Source organism: Phocoena phocoena, chromosome X (genome assembly GCF_963924675.1).
Source record: "Phocoena phocoena chromosome X, mPhoPho1.1, whole genome shotgun sequence".
NCBI classification, from domain to species: Eukaryota; Metazoa; Chordata; class Mammalia; order Artiodactyla; family Phocoenidae; genus Phocoena; species Phocoena phocoena.
Window position 1 is genome coordinate 46,749,004 of NC_089240.1, and position 18,788 is coordinate 46,767,791.

An 18,788-nucleotide genomic window follows, 5' to 3' on the forward strand; every position below is an offset into this window, starting at 1 on the left:
AATAATTCACCAAGCAAAGTATTCAACTATGGTGCAAACCACAATGTTAATTACCAGTTCTTGACATGATTTATTTTGAACATTTTTGCACAAAAAGTGGAATCCTAAGGAGTGATACAATGAACAGCTTTAAGTCTTTGTAAAGTGTTTCTGAAAAAAACTGGTTTCCTAAGTCCAACAGTAACACTATTGCAGAAGCACCATCTGTAGTCATATTCACTAATTTTGACCAATCTATACTAAAAATTTCAAGACTTTTCTCAACATACAAAATCCAGGTTATTTCTAGATGTACTCGTCAGAGGCAAGTCCAAAAGAGTCAGACTGCATCAAAATTCTAGGTGCGGAGGTTCTTAAACTTTAGGGTGTATCAGAATCAGTTGGAGGGCTTATTAAAACAAATTAACAAGCCTCATCTCCAGTAGGTCTGGGGTAAGGCCTGAGAATCTGCATTTATAACAAGTTTCCAGGTGGTACAGTGCTGTTGATTAGAGACCATACTTTGAGAACTACTGGCTAGACACATAGCTAAGCTAAGTGTACCTTTAAATGCACAGTGTTTATATCTGCTGTAACCAGTTGTAATCTAAAACTTTACAATTTAACTTCTTGACACAATGTCATAAAAATGTTCAGCCACCAATCTTTAACATCCTGAGCAACAGTATCTACTACCTTTGCAAATGCTTGTTTATAATGTAAATTCTGCTGTACTCAACACTCTTTTCTTAAACGACTACCTACAAAAGGCTTTCAAGCCCTGGCAATTTTTTCAGGTAATACATAATTGCATTTCATGGCAGTATTACTTAATTCTATCTGTATTCAAAAACAACCTATTGAAATTCCAAGCCCTTTTTAAAGTTCTTTTTGTTTCAGCACTCATAATTCTTGTATACTGGCCATATTTCTTACAACGGTTTATTTTTAAATGGTGTCTTAAATTGTAGTCTTTCAACAAACACATTTTATTTAGATATAGAGAAATACTCATCACTTCCACTAGGAAATAGGCTCCCTTTGATTTTCCTTTAAATATATGACCTTCCTGTATAGATAATTTTTCTTTTTTTCACAGACATGGGCACAAGAAATATTTCATATTCTTCAAAACTACTATAAAAAAGTACAAGCACAACAATCAGTGGTGTCTTAGTTATCTATTTCTGTATAACAAATTACCCCCAAAACTTAGTGGCTTAAAAAGCATTTATTTTCTCATAGTATCTGTGAGCGTGGCTTAACGGGGTTCTTTGGCTCAGGGTCTCTCACAGGCTGCAATCAAGGTGTCAGCTGGGGCTGCAGTCATCTCAAGACTTGGCTGGGGAAGGATCCACTTCCAAGCTCACTCATGTGGCTGTTGGCAGGATTCAGTTCCTTGTGGGCTGTTGGACTGAGGGCCTCAGTTCCTCACTGGTTGTTGGTCAGAGGCTTCCCTCAGTTACTTGTCACGTGGGCTTCTCCCGAGGGCAGCCCACAACACGGCAGCTTGCTTCATCAGAGTGATCAAGCAAGAAATGCCAGAGAGAGAGAAAGAGAGAGAACAAACAAGATGGAAGTCGCAGTTTCTTATAACCTAATCTTGGAAGTGACATCTCATCACTTTTGCTGTAGTCTGTTCATTAAAAGCAAGTCACTAAGTCCAGCCCACACACAGTGGGTGGGGGTAGATTAAACAAGAGTGTGAATACCAGGAGGCGGGAATCACTTGGAGCCATGTAGAAGATGGTTATCATGAAAGGCAAGTGGCACTTGGTCACTGTGTCAGGGAGACACCATGGATCGGTAGAGACTCCAATAAATGAAGACAATGTGGCTCGGCAAAAGGGGGCAACCAGTGTTGTGAGAGGATCTGATATTTCAAGAGTGGTTGGAAAGTCAGAATTCTTGGTAACGTTTCACAATTTTTAAAATGTTGGCAACAAATTCATATTTGTTAGAAAAGAAATGCATTTGTAAAATGCAAGTTAAATGACAGAAGAAAATGAAAAATCATTCAACTAGATGATGCCTTAATATTCAACCTAAACCCACTATTTGACTTCAGATTCTGATGAACACTATTGATCAATGAAAATCAAAGAAGTTCTTTTAAAAAAATGTGTGGGGCTATGGGCTGTCAGTTTGCCATCCCTGCCATACCTTTGGGATTTTCTTTGTGGTATAGATGAAAGGGCAAAGGTTTTGGTGTCTGAAATGCAAATTGTGGTTCTGCCACTTCCACTATGTCCTTGGGCCTATGACAAGAGCCAGAGAAAAGATACTCCGGGCTATTATTGTTAGTATTTTCTTACTTGTCTCCCCTACTGGACTATGAGCTGCTGGAGGGTTAGAAGACCCACCTGACAGCAACACTCCCTTATCTCACTTTCCTACTTCATTCTTCTGTACAGCACTTACTATACTACGTAAATACTATATATTTTGCCTTTTTATCTTATTTATTGTCTGTCTTTCTCACTAGAATATAAACTTCATGAGGTCAGAAACCTGTCTGTTTTGGTCACTGCTTCATCTTCTCAATATTGAACTGTGCCTAGTGCACAGTAGGAGTCCATTAAACATTTGTTTAATGAATGAATTCCATTGTTCATAGTACTTAGCACAGGGTCTGGCAAGAGTAGGTGTTCAAAAAATGCTGAAAAGCATTCATTGTCCTGATAAGAGAATGGTAGGCAGGTCAAGAAGTACCCTACATGCCATGCCAAGCTTAAGGCATGAGGGTGAAATGTCCATGTCCAATCTACCTGGCACACAAGTTATTTTGGTCAAAGTAACTGTAGCTGGCGTTTATATGGCATTTACTATGTGGTATATAATGTTCTAAGCACTGTACTTATATTAAATCGTTTAATACTCACAGTAAAGTCTGTGATGTAGCTTTTATTACTATCCTCCTCTTCCACATGAGAAAACTGAGGCAGACAGAGGTTAACTTGCCCACATTTATATAACTAGTAAGTAAAAGAACAAGGATTTAAACCCAGGCAGTCTGGCTCCAAGGTCTGTTCTTAGCCATTATGCTACACAAACTAAATATAAGAAAAGTGTTCTGGAAAATGTTATTAAAATGCAACTATACTGTTTTGAGAGATGTTAAAGATGAAGGATTTTGATCTCAAATATATTTAGGTTCATATCTTGGCTCAACCACATTCCAGCAGTGCAACCTTGGGCCAGTGACTATGCTGAGCCTGTTTTTATTTTAGCTATAAAAAACGTAGATTAATACATATCCTGAAGGGTGGCTGTGATGATTAAATGACATAATGAATCTGACATAATGTGAGGTACCTAGCCCATGTGGTAGCTATTATTACTAACACCAAGGGGGAATTTATTCTATAAATGCATTGCTAAGCAGCTACAAAACTTACTTTTACTTAACAGAGTTTTGCAATTCCATTTGGAACCAAGTTAATTTACATGGAAAGAAACTATAACATTATAAAACACTGGTTCTAAATTCTTCCTTATCTGCCTTTCTCTTTCAACAACCATTATTGTATATAATGTGTCAAGCCCTAGAGCAAAATCTCTGCCCTCTTGGAACTCAATTAAAAGATAATCACCAACAAACTTCCAGTCATAAGATAAGTAAGTTCTGGGGATGTAATACATAGCATAGGGGAAAAAAAGAGAATTATAATGCAATATGAAAATACTATGAGAGAAAAAAATATGAGAGGTAAAAAGAACACTCTGGTAGCACAAGGGAAGGCATCATTTACCTTGGCTGGGAAAGATTTCATAGTGATAACTTTTGAGCAAGAATAAGTATGAATTGGCTACACAATGGTGAGAGTAAAATAAGAAAAGCACTATGTGAGAGGACATGGTATGTCTAGGAAGCCAGAAAAGTTCAGAATGGTTGGGACATTCCAACGGTTGGAATAGGTGTGGGCAAAGGTAAGCACCAAGTAAGGCTGGAGAGAGTTTGGGATCAGACTGTGAATGGCATTGTCTGCCATGCTGACAAGTCTGGGCTTAGTAGGGTAGGCAAAAAGTAGCCAGTGGGTATCTTCAGGCACAGACAAAAGTCAACTTTGGTTTTCAAAGTATCTCTGACAGCAATGTAGAAGATGGACTATGGTCCAGAGAGTGGTAAAGGAACAAGTTGAGGCAATTTTCATGGCTCAGATAAGAAATGATGGCAGCCTAAACTAGAGCAATGGGGGTGGAAGTAGCTGGACTTAGTAAACATTTCTGAGGTAGAGGTGACATGATCTAGTGACCAAGTGGATATGGGAAGTGACAGGAGAGTGAAAAATTGAGAAGAACTCCATGGTTTCTGGCTTGAAATGGATGAAAGACGACATCCATAGCAAAAGAGAACTCCAAAAATAGAACAAGTTTTTGGGGAAAATAATGAATTCCATCCTGGATATTTTTTAGTATGAGTGACCTATAAGACATCGAGTAGTAGAAAGCTGAAAAGATGTGTCAAAAGCTCATGAGAGAGGTTAGGGGTAGAGAAAGAGCTATAGGAATAATCAGAATACAGTTAATATTTAAAGCCATAATAATGGATAAGATTGCTCAGGAAATGAATGTAGAAGAATATAACTAGGACAGAAGTCTTGAGAGCACCAATGCTTAAGGAAGCAGTAAGAGGAGGAGAAAGAACTAGAGACTTATAAGGAGAATCAGAAGTGAGCTGCATCATGGAATCCAAGAAAGGAAATTCAAGGAAAGGATGGCTCATGTCAATTATCTCTTAGAGGACCAATAAAGGGTAAGAATGGAAATGGTTTTGGTGCCTTCAGAATGGTGACATCACATATCAAGTGGCAACAGGCTAGGGAATAGGAACTAATACAGTCTTCTTTTTTCAAGAATAATGGTTAAAAGGGAAGAACAGGGATAAGGATAATGGCTTAAGGAAATTACAAAGTAAAGGGGAAGTTTTTGTTTTTTAAAGGTTATTTGTATACACTTACATACCTATAAGTGAAAGAAACCAGAGAGAGAGAGACTTAAAATGCAGAGAAGAAAGAGACTGCTACTTTTGAATTCCTATAATATCACTATATGACTCACTCACTTGGCACTGAGTTTACACATTTGCCTTGTACTGGCAGTATTGTACATTTAGCAATGCTGGCACAAACTAAGTGCTCAATAAATCTACTTACTATTATTTTTATTCATGCATCTATGCATATTATCTGGCCAGTAAAAGTATACAATCTTACACAAGAATGTACAGAAAGGAAACTGTGTGGTGAAACTGTGGAAAGAGACTGAACAATACAGATCCAGAACAGATTTTTACCCACCATTTACTAGTGTCCAGACCAAAGAAAAATCATTTCACTTCTTTGCACCTGTTATTCAACCGTTAAATGGGAAGAATATCACGCATTCTTGCAAGCTTATGAGGATTAAACAAGCTATTTAAAAAGCACTTTATATACAACTTGGTGCTCAAGAAGAAGACCTAATTACTATTATGATAATTTTTCCTACCACTAGAGCATCTAGAAGAGTCACTAACGTTTCAGGATGTGTCAATGACTGAGGATAAATAAATAATCAGGAGGCACAGCAGCCACTGCTATACTGTATTCTAGAGAACGAAAGCACAAAATGGCATCAGCTGTTGGTCAGCCTTCTCAAACTTTGCTTATTCATTTACCATCAACATGATTTCTGCTACATCCAAGTACTGAACCTTAATACTTTTCTTTAAATCAACTTACTTCTTTTTTTTTTTCCTGCAGTACGTGGGCCTCTCACTGTTGTGGCCTCTCCCGTTGCGGAGCACAGGCTCCGGACGCGCAGGCTCAGCGGCCATGTCTCACGGGCCTAGCCGCTCCGCGGCATGTGGGATCTTCCTGGACTGGGGCATGAACCCGTGTCCCTGCATCGGCAGGTGGACTCTCAACCACTGCGCCACCAGAGAAGCCCCAACTTACTTCTTTAATTGGCCTCGTTCTAAAGAGTTATAGCTGTGAAACTGCGGGTTTCATGTGTTATCTTTTTTTCTAATATATATATTTAACCATTAAAACAAAGTATTCATCCCATTAACCACCCCACATCATCTTTCAAACCACATTCTAAAACTGCTTTAGGGTTGCTGTGAGACCCTTAGGAAGAGATCAGGTAGCAATTTGTGGTTTTACTTAATTTTTCTGCTACTGGCAATGATAACTTACAAAGGTTTGCAGAATGTACAAATGAAACAAACCAAATGACAAAATTCATCCCAGTTATATACCCTGAATATTTTCATGGAAAGTCCTAAATTGTCTAAATCTAAAGAGACAGCCCAGCAATTTATCTTTTTATGTAATCCCTCCATCTCTATTTCTCTAACACAAATGAAAATGAGATTGTGAATAAAGGCCCATCCTGTGACCTAGTCTCAAGAACAGAACCAAGGAGAGGAGAAAAACACTAGTGGGTTTTGCTCTGAAGCACTAGCATCTCAATCAAAAGATATGGTAGGCATGCAGATCATTCAAGTGAAAACCTGCTATCTCCAAGATAGTGGAACATTCCTCTGAAAAGGCAAACCACAATGAGTTATTAACCAATACCTTTCAAGTCTGTGTTACAAACCAGGAAGTTCTCCATCACTCCAACAGCAACAACAACAACAGTCACTGACCAGAACCGGGAGAGAAAACTTCACTGGCTGATAACATCTACAGATACTTTACATATGCACTTTTGGAGCCAGTCTTAAATCCACTATTTTAAGAGCCACACTACACACTTTTAAAAAGTCACTCCTACAATGCATTCTTAGATCACTAACCTTTTCATTCAGGGAAAAAAATGTATCCTGCACCTAAAATATACAAGTTATTATGGAGACTATGAAAAGATAAAGAGTTTGTTTATAATCTAGCATGGGGAACAAGACATGTATTTCACAAACGGTGGTACTCATGACTGAAGAGCGCTGCTGGGAAATTTCCCCCCAACATTTTATTAAGAAAAACTTTAAACATATAGCAAAGTTGAAATAATTTTACAGTGAACATTAGAAAAGTCACGACTGAGATTCTACCATTTTTACTACATTTGCTTTATCACCTATCAATCCATCTTATTTTTTTACAAACTGCTGGGATTTTAAAAATAAAACTATGTGTAATGAAGAATCTTAGTAGGCCATATTAGGGTTGCTTCTCAAAAATTTTCACTGATGAGGTGTATGAACAAAAAAGCTGGAAAAACTCAAACCCATACTCAGTGTTCAATTCCTGCCAACCTCCAATCAAAATCTATTCAGAGCTCACAGTAGGCCATTTTACATCTCCACATCCTTGCCCACTCTGAACCATCCTTCCCAGCCCTCCTCAAGGCTCAGTACCAATCTGTGAAACCTCCCCCAACTTTCACGCCCTCACCCAGAATTAACCAATGCCACATTTTTCATCATTAGCAATTAGCTCACGGTATCTGTAACTCTTGTTTTCAGTCTGACTCTTACTAAACTCTGACCTCCGTGAGGGCAGGGATCCCCTTACTTCACTCTGAATCCTCAGCAACCAGTACAGTACCTAGCCTATAGCAGGCACTCAATAAATAATATAAATGAATAGCCCAGACCTGTCTTTACCCAGGAACCAAGGAAGATTTTAGTCCAGTGTGGGAATGATTTAATCACACCGGCACTTTAGAAAGATTCATCTTAGAGCACCGCTGTTAAGAGCATGAGCTTTGGAGTCAGATTGCCTGGGCATGACTCCCAGAATCCCAGCTCTGCCATTTATTGCCGGGTGACTTTGGGCAAGTTTCTAAACCTCCTGTGCCTCAGTTTCCTCATTTGAAAAACGGCTAATACTGCTTCACAGGTTATCGTGAGGATCAAATGAGATCATTTTTGTTGTTGTTGTTAAAGCACACAGATTAGCAGCTGGCACATAGTAAGCATTCCATCAATGTTAGTCACTGTTGCCGGCAACCAAGTTAATAATGACAATGAGGTAAAAAGTCCTTAAAGCTCGAGTGGTAGCAGTGAAAACAAAGTGGAAAGAATGGCCATAAAAGAAGAATCTACTGAAAAATGCTCAGTCAGGAAGGCAAGCAAATGAGTGTCTGACATATTTTTTCTCCTACTTTGTATGTTTGAGATAGCTCGTGATTGAATTTTTTAAAAAAAATATTAAAAACAGCTATAATTACTCAGCCTAGGCACAGATTAGATGCTGGGCACAAGGAGTCTAGCATGACTGGACTCTAGCCACAAGCTCTATGACCACTGTGAGTTTCTTTATGCAGGTCTTTCAGTCTCTCAGCTGAGATTTTTTTCCTCATTACTCCACCCAGCACCATTTCTTTAGTTTCTGATTCCCACAATTCCATATCCTATCTTCTGACTGTGCACACATCCCCAAGAGCCTTGGCTGGGGAATGGGTTTGTGGTTTTGTCCTACCCAACCCTGTACTGCTTTTCTTTTTCTTCTTCCTGCCCACCTCCTCTACTTCTCAAGCCTTGCTATTCCCTACACGTAGGAACTTGAAACCCAAGAGTATGGAAAAGCAACAGAGCAATAGCAGTTGTGCCAAGAACTGGGGTTGCTGCCAAGCTGTTCTCCAGGCCCCATATGCAGTGACCAACTACATGCAGAGATTAGACTGAACTGCCCGTGGGGCCTCACATGCTTGATATTCCCGTTTGCTTCTGTTCATTTTCTTTCTCCTGCTTAAATAAGCCTCTTCCCAAACCTGTAACCAATTCAAATCCAATTCATCCTTGAAGACCCAGGTGAGGTCCAACTTCAAGGAAGCCTCCTCTGACCATTTTAGCCCACAGACATTCCCCCCCACACACAAAACAGGTATCAATCTGTACCATAAAGCATAATCACATACACATTTATACCATTAAATAAATGTTTCCTGTGTATATATTTGATATATTTGATTTTCCAAGGGCAGGAACCATGTCTCACATGTCTTTTAAACCCCTTACTCTTAGTGGGTTAATACTTGTTTAAAAGCGACTGAACCAGTGGGTTTGTTTGTTCGTTTGTTTAGGCTAAGGAAGGATGAGGTAGAAACATGTTGAAATGAAAGAGGATGAATGAACAGATGGGTGCAAAAGAAGCACTGGTTCAAAATTCGGGGAAAAGCTGTAGAAGAAAGGTGCTCAACTAACACGTTTAACTGATTTGCTGCAAGGTTGGAAAAAGACATAGAAGAGAGATGTCAACTGGAAAAATCTGGAAAATGGCATTTCAGCTTGAGGCAGAAGACAGCAGGAGAAAGATGGAGCTACAAAATAAATTCTGCTAAAGCCTAGGGATAGGCCAATTGGATAAAGGGGGTTATTGGGATGACATGGGTAGAGATGTGGTTATGCAGGTGAGCGAATCGGTAGGGCGTGGTATGAAGGGTTGGGTAGATGGATAAAATGATCGAGGGTAGTTAGGCAAGTGGGTTAGCTGACTGGGCGCTGAGTGGGTGGATGGGAGACAGGTAAGTGGGTGGGTGGTTAGGTGTTTAGTTGGGAGGGAATAGGTGTGGGGCATATTATTTAAGATCCGGCCCCTCCCTCACCTTGACCCGGAAGCGGATGAGCGCTAGCCTCACGCAGTGGCTCAGGCAGGCCGGTGGCAGGAACCAGGCCCGTGGAGGAGGGGTGCCCTTGTTGCCCACGTGTCCCACGATCAGTTGCGCTGTCTGCCGCTCGGCCTGGCACCGACGGCCCCACTCGGCCAGCCGGTCCTTGCCCAGGCCCCCGGGGAACATGACCACCAACTCCAAGCCGTCGCCGCCGGGATAGGCACAAGCCTGACATAGCGCTGACAAGTAGCCCAGCATGGCGTTCCATTGGCCGCCACACACCCAATCCGTCTGGTAGCCGCCATAAAGCCGAGGCAGCGCTGAGCCCGCGTCCACCAGCACCCGGGCCCCGGGCAGCGGAGGGGGCGGCGGCGGCGGGTGCAGCCCGGGGTGCGCCTGGCCGTGATGGTGGAAGTGGTGAGCGGGGTGATGGTGCCGAGTCGGCCCCGCGCCCCCGGAGTAGGCACCCAAGGCAGCGGGCGCGAGCGGCGGTTGCAGAGGCGCGGAGCCCCTGGCGGCGCGTGGAGCCCCGGGCGCTAGGGCTGCCGTAGGCGGCAGCGGGCGATGCTGCTGCTGCTGCTGCTGCTGCTGGCGCGAGACCGTACGCGCGAGTTTGAGGAGGTCCACGGGCACAACAGCCCCGGGACAGCGCTTCTCCAGGAACTCTTGGAAGCCCTGGACGCCCATGCTTCGTCGGTGGGCAGACGAGACGGCGGCTGCGCGAGCAGGCTAGGCGGCGATCTGGGCGCGAAGCTGGGGGCGGGCGCGTGCGCACTCCGCGGGGGGCGAGGGGGCGGGCAAAGGATTCCCGAGGGGCGGGGTGAGCTAGCGAGGGAATAAGGGAGGCGTGGGGAGGAGACCACAGACTGGATTTGGGTGGAGAGGAGTGGTGAGGCCGACCGGACTCTGGAGAGGCTGGGAGGATAAAAGCGATGACGGCCTCTAGTCACTTCTCTCTTATCCCTCTATGGCCGCTCTTCACCGCTTCAAAAGGGGTGAAGCGTCTTACTTCTACCTCCAGGAGCCATGTTACCTCGTCTTCTCTATGGTACACGCTTTCTAGCTGGAGGAGGGGGAGCGGGGCGGGGCATTCTGGGAGTTGTAGTCTCCTCTACGGCCTCGGGATACAGTGTTGGAACAAGATTACCACCCCTGTCAGCCCTTGCATTCACTGGGTCTCAAGGGGAGGGGTGTGATATGCGTTTAGGATTTGCACTCCAGCTCTTTGCATCCACCGAGTTGCTTCAGGCTATTTACCGCCTTTCCCAGGAAAAGGAGTTGGGGGAGAGTGATGCATCATGGGAAAGGAAGTAGAGTGGTTTAATTGAATTCAGCTAAAGTATGCTAAAATTCCCCAGGAGGAAGAATTTTCCTTTGGGGGGAGGGAATAATGTGCGTAGCTTTTAATGAATGAGAAAGGACACATATGAAACGTAAAAATAATAACCACCATTTCTGTAACAATCCACTTAACTTTTAGCTACTGTAATTCTTTGAGGAAGTGTTCTTGGCCCCAGTTTATGAATGGTGAAAACTGTATAATTTATTTGCCCAAGGCAATGCAGAGACAAAGTGAAATCGAATATCCATTGTACTCAGGAGCTCTTTGGTCAGGGAGATAAGCACCAACACAAGTTAAACTACAAGTTGTACCTTTCTGGTACTCACTGAGCTACAATGTCCTATGGTTAGGACCTTTGTTTGCAAACATTGTGAATCCATCTGTCGGGGAGCTCTAGAAAAATAGCGGTAAGGGCTCCAATTCCAGACGTACAGAATCATCTTTTGAAAATCTATTCAATATTTTCAGCATTCTCCTTGTTTGATTCAGATATAGCACCAGTCTTCTGGCTGACTGGTGTTTAGGGCACACTGTTTAAACCGGAGGAGGGTAGAAAACAAGATCTATTCTGTTCTGTAACAGTGCGTAGCAGTCAGATCTGGCTTGGAACTTAATAGAAGGTGGGATATAATGGCAGGCCGAGTAAGAACGCAAAAGTTTAGAACTCAAGAATAGTCAAGGTGAATGAAATCTGAGAACAGTGTATTAGTACACAAAAGCTGAAAAATCTTCAAGCTCCATAAAGAAATTTATCATAAAAGACTAGTGGAGATAGAACAAACCAGATTGGCAAAGAATAAGTAGATGTTGAAGCAATGCACATAAATAACTCCTGTGAAAACAAGCAGTGAAAGGAGGGAATAGTGGCTTGAAGGGATGGTGGATGAAAGGAATAGAAGTTTTCTAGTATAATGGACACCTGTTGGATTGTCTACTCAGCCCTCCTTTTCTAGGAATTAACCCTCTCCCCATTTACAAAAACTGTCATGTTAACCATAACCATCGCTGACTGGGTCAAAGGTAGATAACAAATCCAAGCTGGGTCGATCAGAATCTCATTCCCTAGAAATTTGGAATTGGACCAGAGAGATCAGTTTTTCTATAAGTGTAAAACTTGGAAGCTGTCAGTAGTCAATTTTCCCATCAGAGGGACAAAAGTAAAAGATGCTGGTCTGCAGGAAGAGAAAAAACCGCAGACTCTAGAGCAGAGATGGGAGATAGGGAGTCTTCATCGTGTTTAAGACCCAGGTTCTAGATCATTCCTCAGGCATTCTTGCCCTTGGTTTCTCTGAGGCAACCTCATATCCTTACTATTTTTAAGATAGAGTTGAGTTAGAAACTACTCATGACCAAAAAATTATTAATTCAAGAACTGGTACCAGAAATGGGGTGTGGCAAATTATAGACCCTAAACTATGGAGCTGGCAAAGACTGGAGATCTCCCATATCGTTAATTGGAAGTTGGCATTCTGTGTTATTTGGCAGCGAAGCAGTTGCTTATTGCTCTTGAGCCTCAAAAGCAGAGCAGCCCTGCCTATATCAAGAGTTTAGCAGTTGCTAATGGTTAGATATTCATGGGCTTTGCTGATTTATTGTCTCATTTTAAATGTTCCACTAATTAGGAAACTGGCATCCAGTTTCCAACGAACTGGAACGAGGTTATCTTTATAAGCCACCACAGTATTCCTTGTTCTCCAGCTCCCCCAAATGTGATGATCTCTTCCTCTGTACATGCATTCAGCTGGAATGCAAGGAAGAGAGGGTAAGTGTAACATTCCCAGAGCAGATCGGAAAAGAGAGGCTTCACATCGTTGAACTCAACCTGTTTCCTATCCACGCTCTGAACTGGAGACCTTGAGCATAATGCCAGGGAGAAGGAACCAAGTCTTTAGGTAGAGAGCTAAGAAATAGAAACCCGGGCTTCTCTGGTGGCAGTGGTTGAGAGTCCGCCTGCCGATGCAGGGGACACGGGTTCGTGCCCCGGTCCGGGAAGATCCCACATGCCGCGGAGCAGCTAGGCCTGTGAGCCGTGGCCGCTGAGCCTGCGCGTCTGGAGCCTGTGCTCCGCAATGGGATAGGCCACAACAGTGAGAGACCCGCGTACCGCAAAAAGAAAAAGGAAGAAAAAGAAATAGAAACCTGCAACAGGGTGATTATTCCCTTTAGCAAATCTGAAGATTCAAAGAGCATAAGTTGACAAGATTCTTGGCACTTGTTATTAGCATTGTGAGTCCCCTCAAATGAAATTAACAGGCAGTCATATGTGTAAGGTCGGATCTTAACAAACGACACTGGGAAACAGAGGAAAGCTTCAAGTGAGCTTTATTAAGGAGCGCTCCCGGGCGAGGTTCACTGGTCCGAGAGAATGGGGCCAGAGAAGTCGCACCTGGGCGAGGGTTGGGCAAGATTTTATAGGGGAAGAAGGGAAAGGGGTGTGGTGAATCTGGGAGGGCGCAGGGTATTCCTTATTTGGTGGTCTTTTCGGGTATCCTGGGGGACAGTTAGTCCCGCCCCTCGAAAGGCGGGAAGGCTGGGCCGGGTTCAAAGTCCCCAGGTCAGTTTCTGGAACTGGGTGGTCCGGAGAATTTCGGTCTGATGCAACCTGTGAATCTGATTGTGTTCCCCTGCCTCGGGCCAGTTGGCCTTACAATATGAGGTTTTGTGGAAGTTGTATCACTAGAAAATCCTATCTAGTGAACAGGGACCATGAGCCAGCAGTGATTCTCAAAGTATGGTCCCTGGACCAGCATATCAGCACCTAGGAACTGTTAGAAATGTAAATTCTCGGGACTCACCCCAGATCTCCTGAATCAGAAACTCTGGGGGTGGGGCTAGCAATGTGTGGTTTAAATGGTGTCAAAGATAAACAAAGCCTGACATTAGTTAAAGCAGTGAGGACAGATTTTATTCAATTACTGATAGTAGGGGAAAAAGCAAAGCTCCATTCCCATTTGTACAGAGGTGACTGAGCATTTTAAAGGGAAAAGGAGGGAGGAGGAGCGAGGAGAGGCTCAAGTAGAGTCAGAGAAGTGAAAAATTACAAAGAGTTGGCCAGCGTAAATGCAGTTAGGCTAGCTGTGTCTGCTAGCTGGCAATTACTTAAGTTAGGATTATATCCTCCCACAGTTACTGGGAGACAGAGGCCCTAGCCTTCCTGATGACTACATTTCAAAGGAATGGTCCTTGAGACACACACTCTGGAGTTGTAGGAGATACATATACATCTCAAAGGGACAGGGGAAGAAGTCATAATTTTAAGCCCTTTTTGGTAAATGCTCTAAGAAAGGGAGGTCAGGGGTCTATTGTCAGGTGTCAGCTAGAGTAAGCTATAAATTCTTTTTACAGCCCGAGCTTTTCCAGATGGAAATTGGGTCATCCCAGAGACTCCGACTTAGGAGGCTAGAAGCCAAGTTTGGTCTAGTCTCTTAGTGTAGGTGTTTGAATGGAGTGTTTGTGTCGAGAGTTTTTGCAGGTCACACTAGTTCTCCAGGTGATTCTAATGCACCCTTACGTTTGAGAATCACTGCTCTTCTAGAGCAGGCCCAAGTACAGACTGGTAAAGCAAAAAGAAGCATCAATAAAATGACTCCCATAAGTTTTTCTATACCCGTAATTTATTTCCTTCCTTCCTATCCAGGTGGAAATGGTGCACACTTGGACCAGTGGCTGATAAAGTTGTGCCCCTCTCCTTTCATAAAAGGGAACTTAGTGGTTAATCTAAATATTTCTCTACTATTGCATGTTAGATCTGTTGGTGGCAGTTAAGTTTATCAGGGAGTGGCAGGATCAAGATGATCCACATTTAGATTGCCACTGAACTGGATGAGGAAGGGGCATGTCCATGCTGTGCCGTTGCTTTGGATACAGTAGTTGCATGTGACTTGCAGTTGTCCATAGATTGTTAGGTGTGGACATTTGTGGAATTGTAGGTATGGGGAAAATGGCATATGTGTTTACGGGGCAGTCAAACGGAGGACTATAGGTAAACGTCTGTTTTGTCTCCCCAGTACCCCTTTTCTACCACTTTCTCTACCTTACCCTCATGGTTGCACCAGGAGCTTATTCTTTATGTACCTTCCCAGAGAATTTGGGATTGGGCTGGAGGAGGAGAGATGAAAAATCCTGGCTGCATTCAAGCACCTGATTTATGTTCCTAAGGCCCATCTGCACTATCGTTGGGTGTTTTGAGACACCACCACCATCTTTATAATAAATCCCTCTTTTTTGTTTAAGCTTGTTCAAATTGGGTTTCTATTACTTACAAACAAGAATCTTAACATATATAGTACAAGAGAAACTTTATGCTAGACATAGGCCATAGAGAGGGAAGAGATAACAGAGGCCAAAGCTCTGAAAGTAGAAGGGGACAGTAGATGTCACAGAATAGTGGTTAAAGTGTGTGCTTTGGAGCTGAGATCTTGGCTCCAATACCATTTTAACTCCTTATTTGCTATATAACTAACAAGTTATTTAACCTCTTGAGCCCTTATTGTATCTATGAAAAAGGGACTCATTAATTTATTCAACAGATTTATTTGGTACCTACTACATGCCAGGAATAACGCTGGGCTAGGAGAAAACAGTTTTCAAGGCAGTCAAGGAGCTTAGAAGGGAGATGGTAATGTACTTACCTCAGAAACTTTTGAAGATTAAATGGTATATTAAAGTACTCAGCACAGTAACTGGCACAGTAAGCACCTAATAAATCTTAATTATTAAAATGAAGGCTGGAGAGAAGCATAAAGAAGTTGCATCGAAAATTCATATTGGATTCAATCTTCTGATATCTTCCACCTAAGTAGTAACTAGCTGTTCAGTTTCTGCAAGGGGCCCACTTAGCTTTATCTATTGCCCAAATCCTTGGGGGCTGTTTGAGAGGCTGTAAGCTTATATGGTAATAGTAAATAATTCATTAGAAGGTCTAATAAGGCTGCTATGTTGCTTGTGTTTCTTGAACCAGCAATAATAGCAGCGAGGTCATTTGATTAGTAAAGGAAACAAGGACTGTGGTTCTCAACCCTAGCTAGTTTAATATAATATTAATATATCACCTGGGGAGCTTTTTAAAACAATACTAATTATAGGAATGGGGCCCAGGCACTAATTATTTTTAGATTGTGGTAAAATATATATAACAGAAAAATTACCATCTTAACCATTTTTAAGTATACAGTTCAGTAGTGTTAAGTATATTCACATTGCTGTACAACCGGGACACTAATTTTTTTTTTTTTTTTTGCGGTACACGGGCCTCTCACTGTTGTGGCCTCTTCCGTTGCGGAGCACAGGCTCCGGACGCACAGGCTCAGCGGCCATGGCTCACGGGCCTAGCCGCTCCGCGGCATGTGGGATCTTCCCGGACCGGGGCATGAACCCATGTCCCCTGCATCGGCAGGCGGACTCTCAACCACTGCGCCACCAGGGAAGCCCAGGGACACTAATTTTAAAAAATACCTCCCCAGGTGATTTTAATATGCAGTCAGCGATGAGAACCTCTGAACTGGAATGGAGAAATCTTACAAATTTGTAACATGCATGTGAACTAGTCTTTTCCAGTTCTTCATCTGTTTATCCCAAGGTCCTGCTCCTATTCAGACCATCATCTATGCTTTACTTCATTTCTGTCTTGAGCTCCTGTCTTAAGACCCACCGTCTTTTCCCCAACTCTCCTACTACTTCAGCTCCTTCTAAATTCTTTAGTCACAGACTTAATTCTTTCATCTGATTCTTTTAATCTAGTGCTCATTAATCATGGCACATTTTAAATGGGTTTTATGGTGTTTTATCCCCCAACTTAAACACTTTCATCTCTGAACCTCACTTTACATCATCTGGCACCACTGGGGCCAATACCCAATCTTTCACCAACAGACCTCACGTTGACTCGCAGGTTGGGTTCAGTTTTGTCACATCTCTATGACTGTTTCCTCCTTAGTGATATGTAAGGTCCCTTCAGTAGCTGTTACTATTATTTGAGCAGACCTACTATGTGCCAGGTGCAGTGCTAAGCCCTTTATGTTTTTTCATTTAGTCTCAAAATACCACCAGTGAAGCAGTTATCCTTTTTACAGATAAGGAAATTGAAGCTAAAAATTTAAGTAATTTTCCAAGTTCACAAAGCTAGAATACAAATCCAGGTCTGCTGAACTCCAAGTGGTATCTGTAGCAACTATAATAAGAACCAGGGCCCATTTCCAAACCAGTCTGGTTTCCCAAGTGCAAGTTTATTGTGAAAGTCACTAGAGATGTCTAACAATAAGCACAATTAGCAAATTTGGGACATATCTCATTTAATACAACCACCTCATTTTACAAATGAGAAAATAGAGGTTTGAGGGGTCTGTGAGTCAAAAAACCTGTGTTTGTTCAACTGTGTACCTTGTATCCTCCCTTTAGGGATCACCTAGGAGAGAGTACCTTGGAGTCATTGTCATAAAATCAAGGTAATAGATTTTTAAAAGCACTTTACAAATCCTCATCTAATCTTGAATATTTCTGATAGGCCTCTTATTCTTCCTTCAGGGCTGTTTGCATAAACATATGCATGATTCTTCTACCTAAATTATCAAATGAACAAGGGATCTGACCTCATTTGACAGTTTCCCAAGTCACTGTAGTGTGGTAAATGAAAGATGTGCAACGGAGATTTCCAAATGCACTTTTTTCTGAAGGTGGACCATAAACACTGTCAATATGAAAGGAAATACTCCTTAATAAGTTTACACAAAGGGCACATTTTGAATTCTTGCTTGTACCATAAACATATACTTCTGAAATTATAAAACAAGAACTGGACATAACCTCATGAAAGATATATGCAAAGCGTATATACTAATCATAATAATTAGTTGAAAATGTAGTCTAAATGTATTTTGATTATTATTATTACAGTACATCTGAGAGTCAGTATGGCCTGAGGTTTTCCCCATGAATTTTGGAGTCAGACCTGGGTTTGGATCCAGGCTTCATCATTTATTAGCTATGGTACCTTGGTAAATTCTTTAATCTCTCTGATTCTCAAATTTTCTCTGTAGAGACAGTAACAGATCTAGCTTATAGGATTGTTTTATGAATTTTATCACAAGCCTAACTAACACAGTAGGTACTCAGTAAATCGTAGTGACTGTTCCAATTATGGCTCATTGACAAGTGAGGACAAGGGGTCCAACTCAAAATTTGTTGGAGCTATAAATCAAGAGGTAACACACAGCTTAGTTTGTTCAGCCAACACATCTATAGGACTAAAGTTTTTAAACCTGCTAAATTAGATTTGGTAAATGAAGAACCAGTTTAAGCCAGATGATTGCAGTGACTATGACAGCGTTTTAATAAGATAACATACTCATTTTAACACAGCCTTTATTTTCTGTTTCAAAACAAAATTTCCAGGAAACAAAACAAATGGTTGGATACAAATGAAATAAAAATCACAGTTTCAAAGAACCAAAATCAGACAACTGCTTAAAGGCAGATCACTTGGTTTACCAAAAAAAATAATAAAAGTTAATGTCAAGAAGGATTAAAATTAGGTTTAACAACATTCCATATAATGCTACATTCCCCAATTAAGAAAGGAGAGTTCACATATACAACTAAGTGTTAAGTGTAGAGAAGTGGTTGAAATTCTGCATACTTCATAGTAAATTAATTATGCATGAAAGTTTATTAATTGCATAAACTTCCTGAGTGGCTCCCATGCTACACTAGGTCTACATGCTTAATATTCATATCAAACAAATTACAGCTTTAAGTGATTAAGCATGACAGACCTTGAACAACTGCACTTTCCAATCAGTCACTATTTCTGCTGAGGGTATGTTCTGGACCACAAACCTCAATATGAAATCTTAAATTATAACGGAGAAGAAATGCAACTTAAAAAAAAAAACTGGAAGGATGACAAGCACACATTTAGGAATTT

The 18,788-nt window shown here is 41.8% G+C and overlaps 1 protein-coding gene across 1 annotated transcript in view; it reads right to left on the reverse strand.

The window, feature by feature from the left end:
• FAM120C (family with sequence similarity 120 member C) overlaps positions 1-10,212 on the reverse strand; it is a 134,164-nt gene extending 123,952 nt beyond the window's left edge. Inside the window, exon 1 of the mRNA XM_065900771.1 lies at positions 9,520-10,212. Within this exon, the coding sequence (XP_065756843.1) occupies positions 9,520-10,212 (693 nt within the window). The remainder of the gene's footprint in view (positions 1-9,519) is intronic.
• Positions 10,213-18,788: the final 8,576 nt, after the last annotated feature.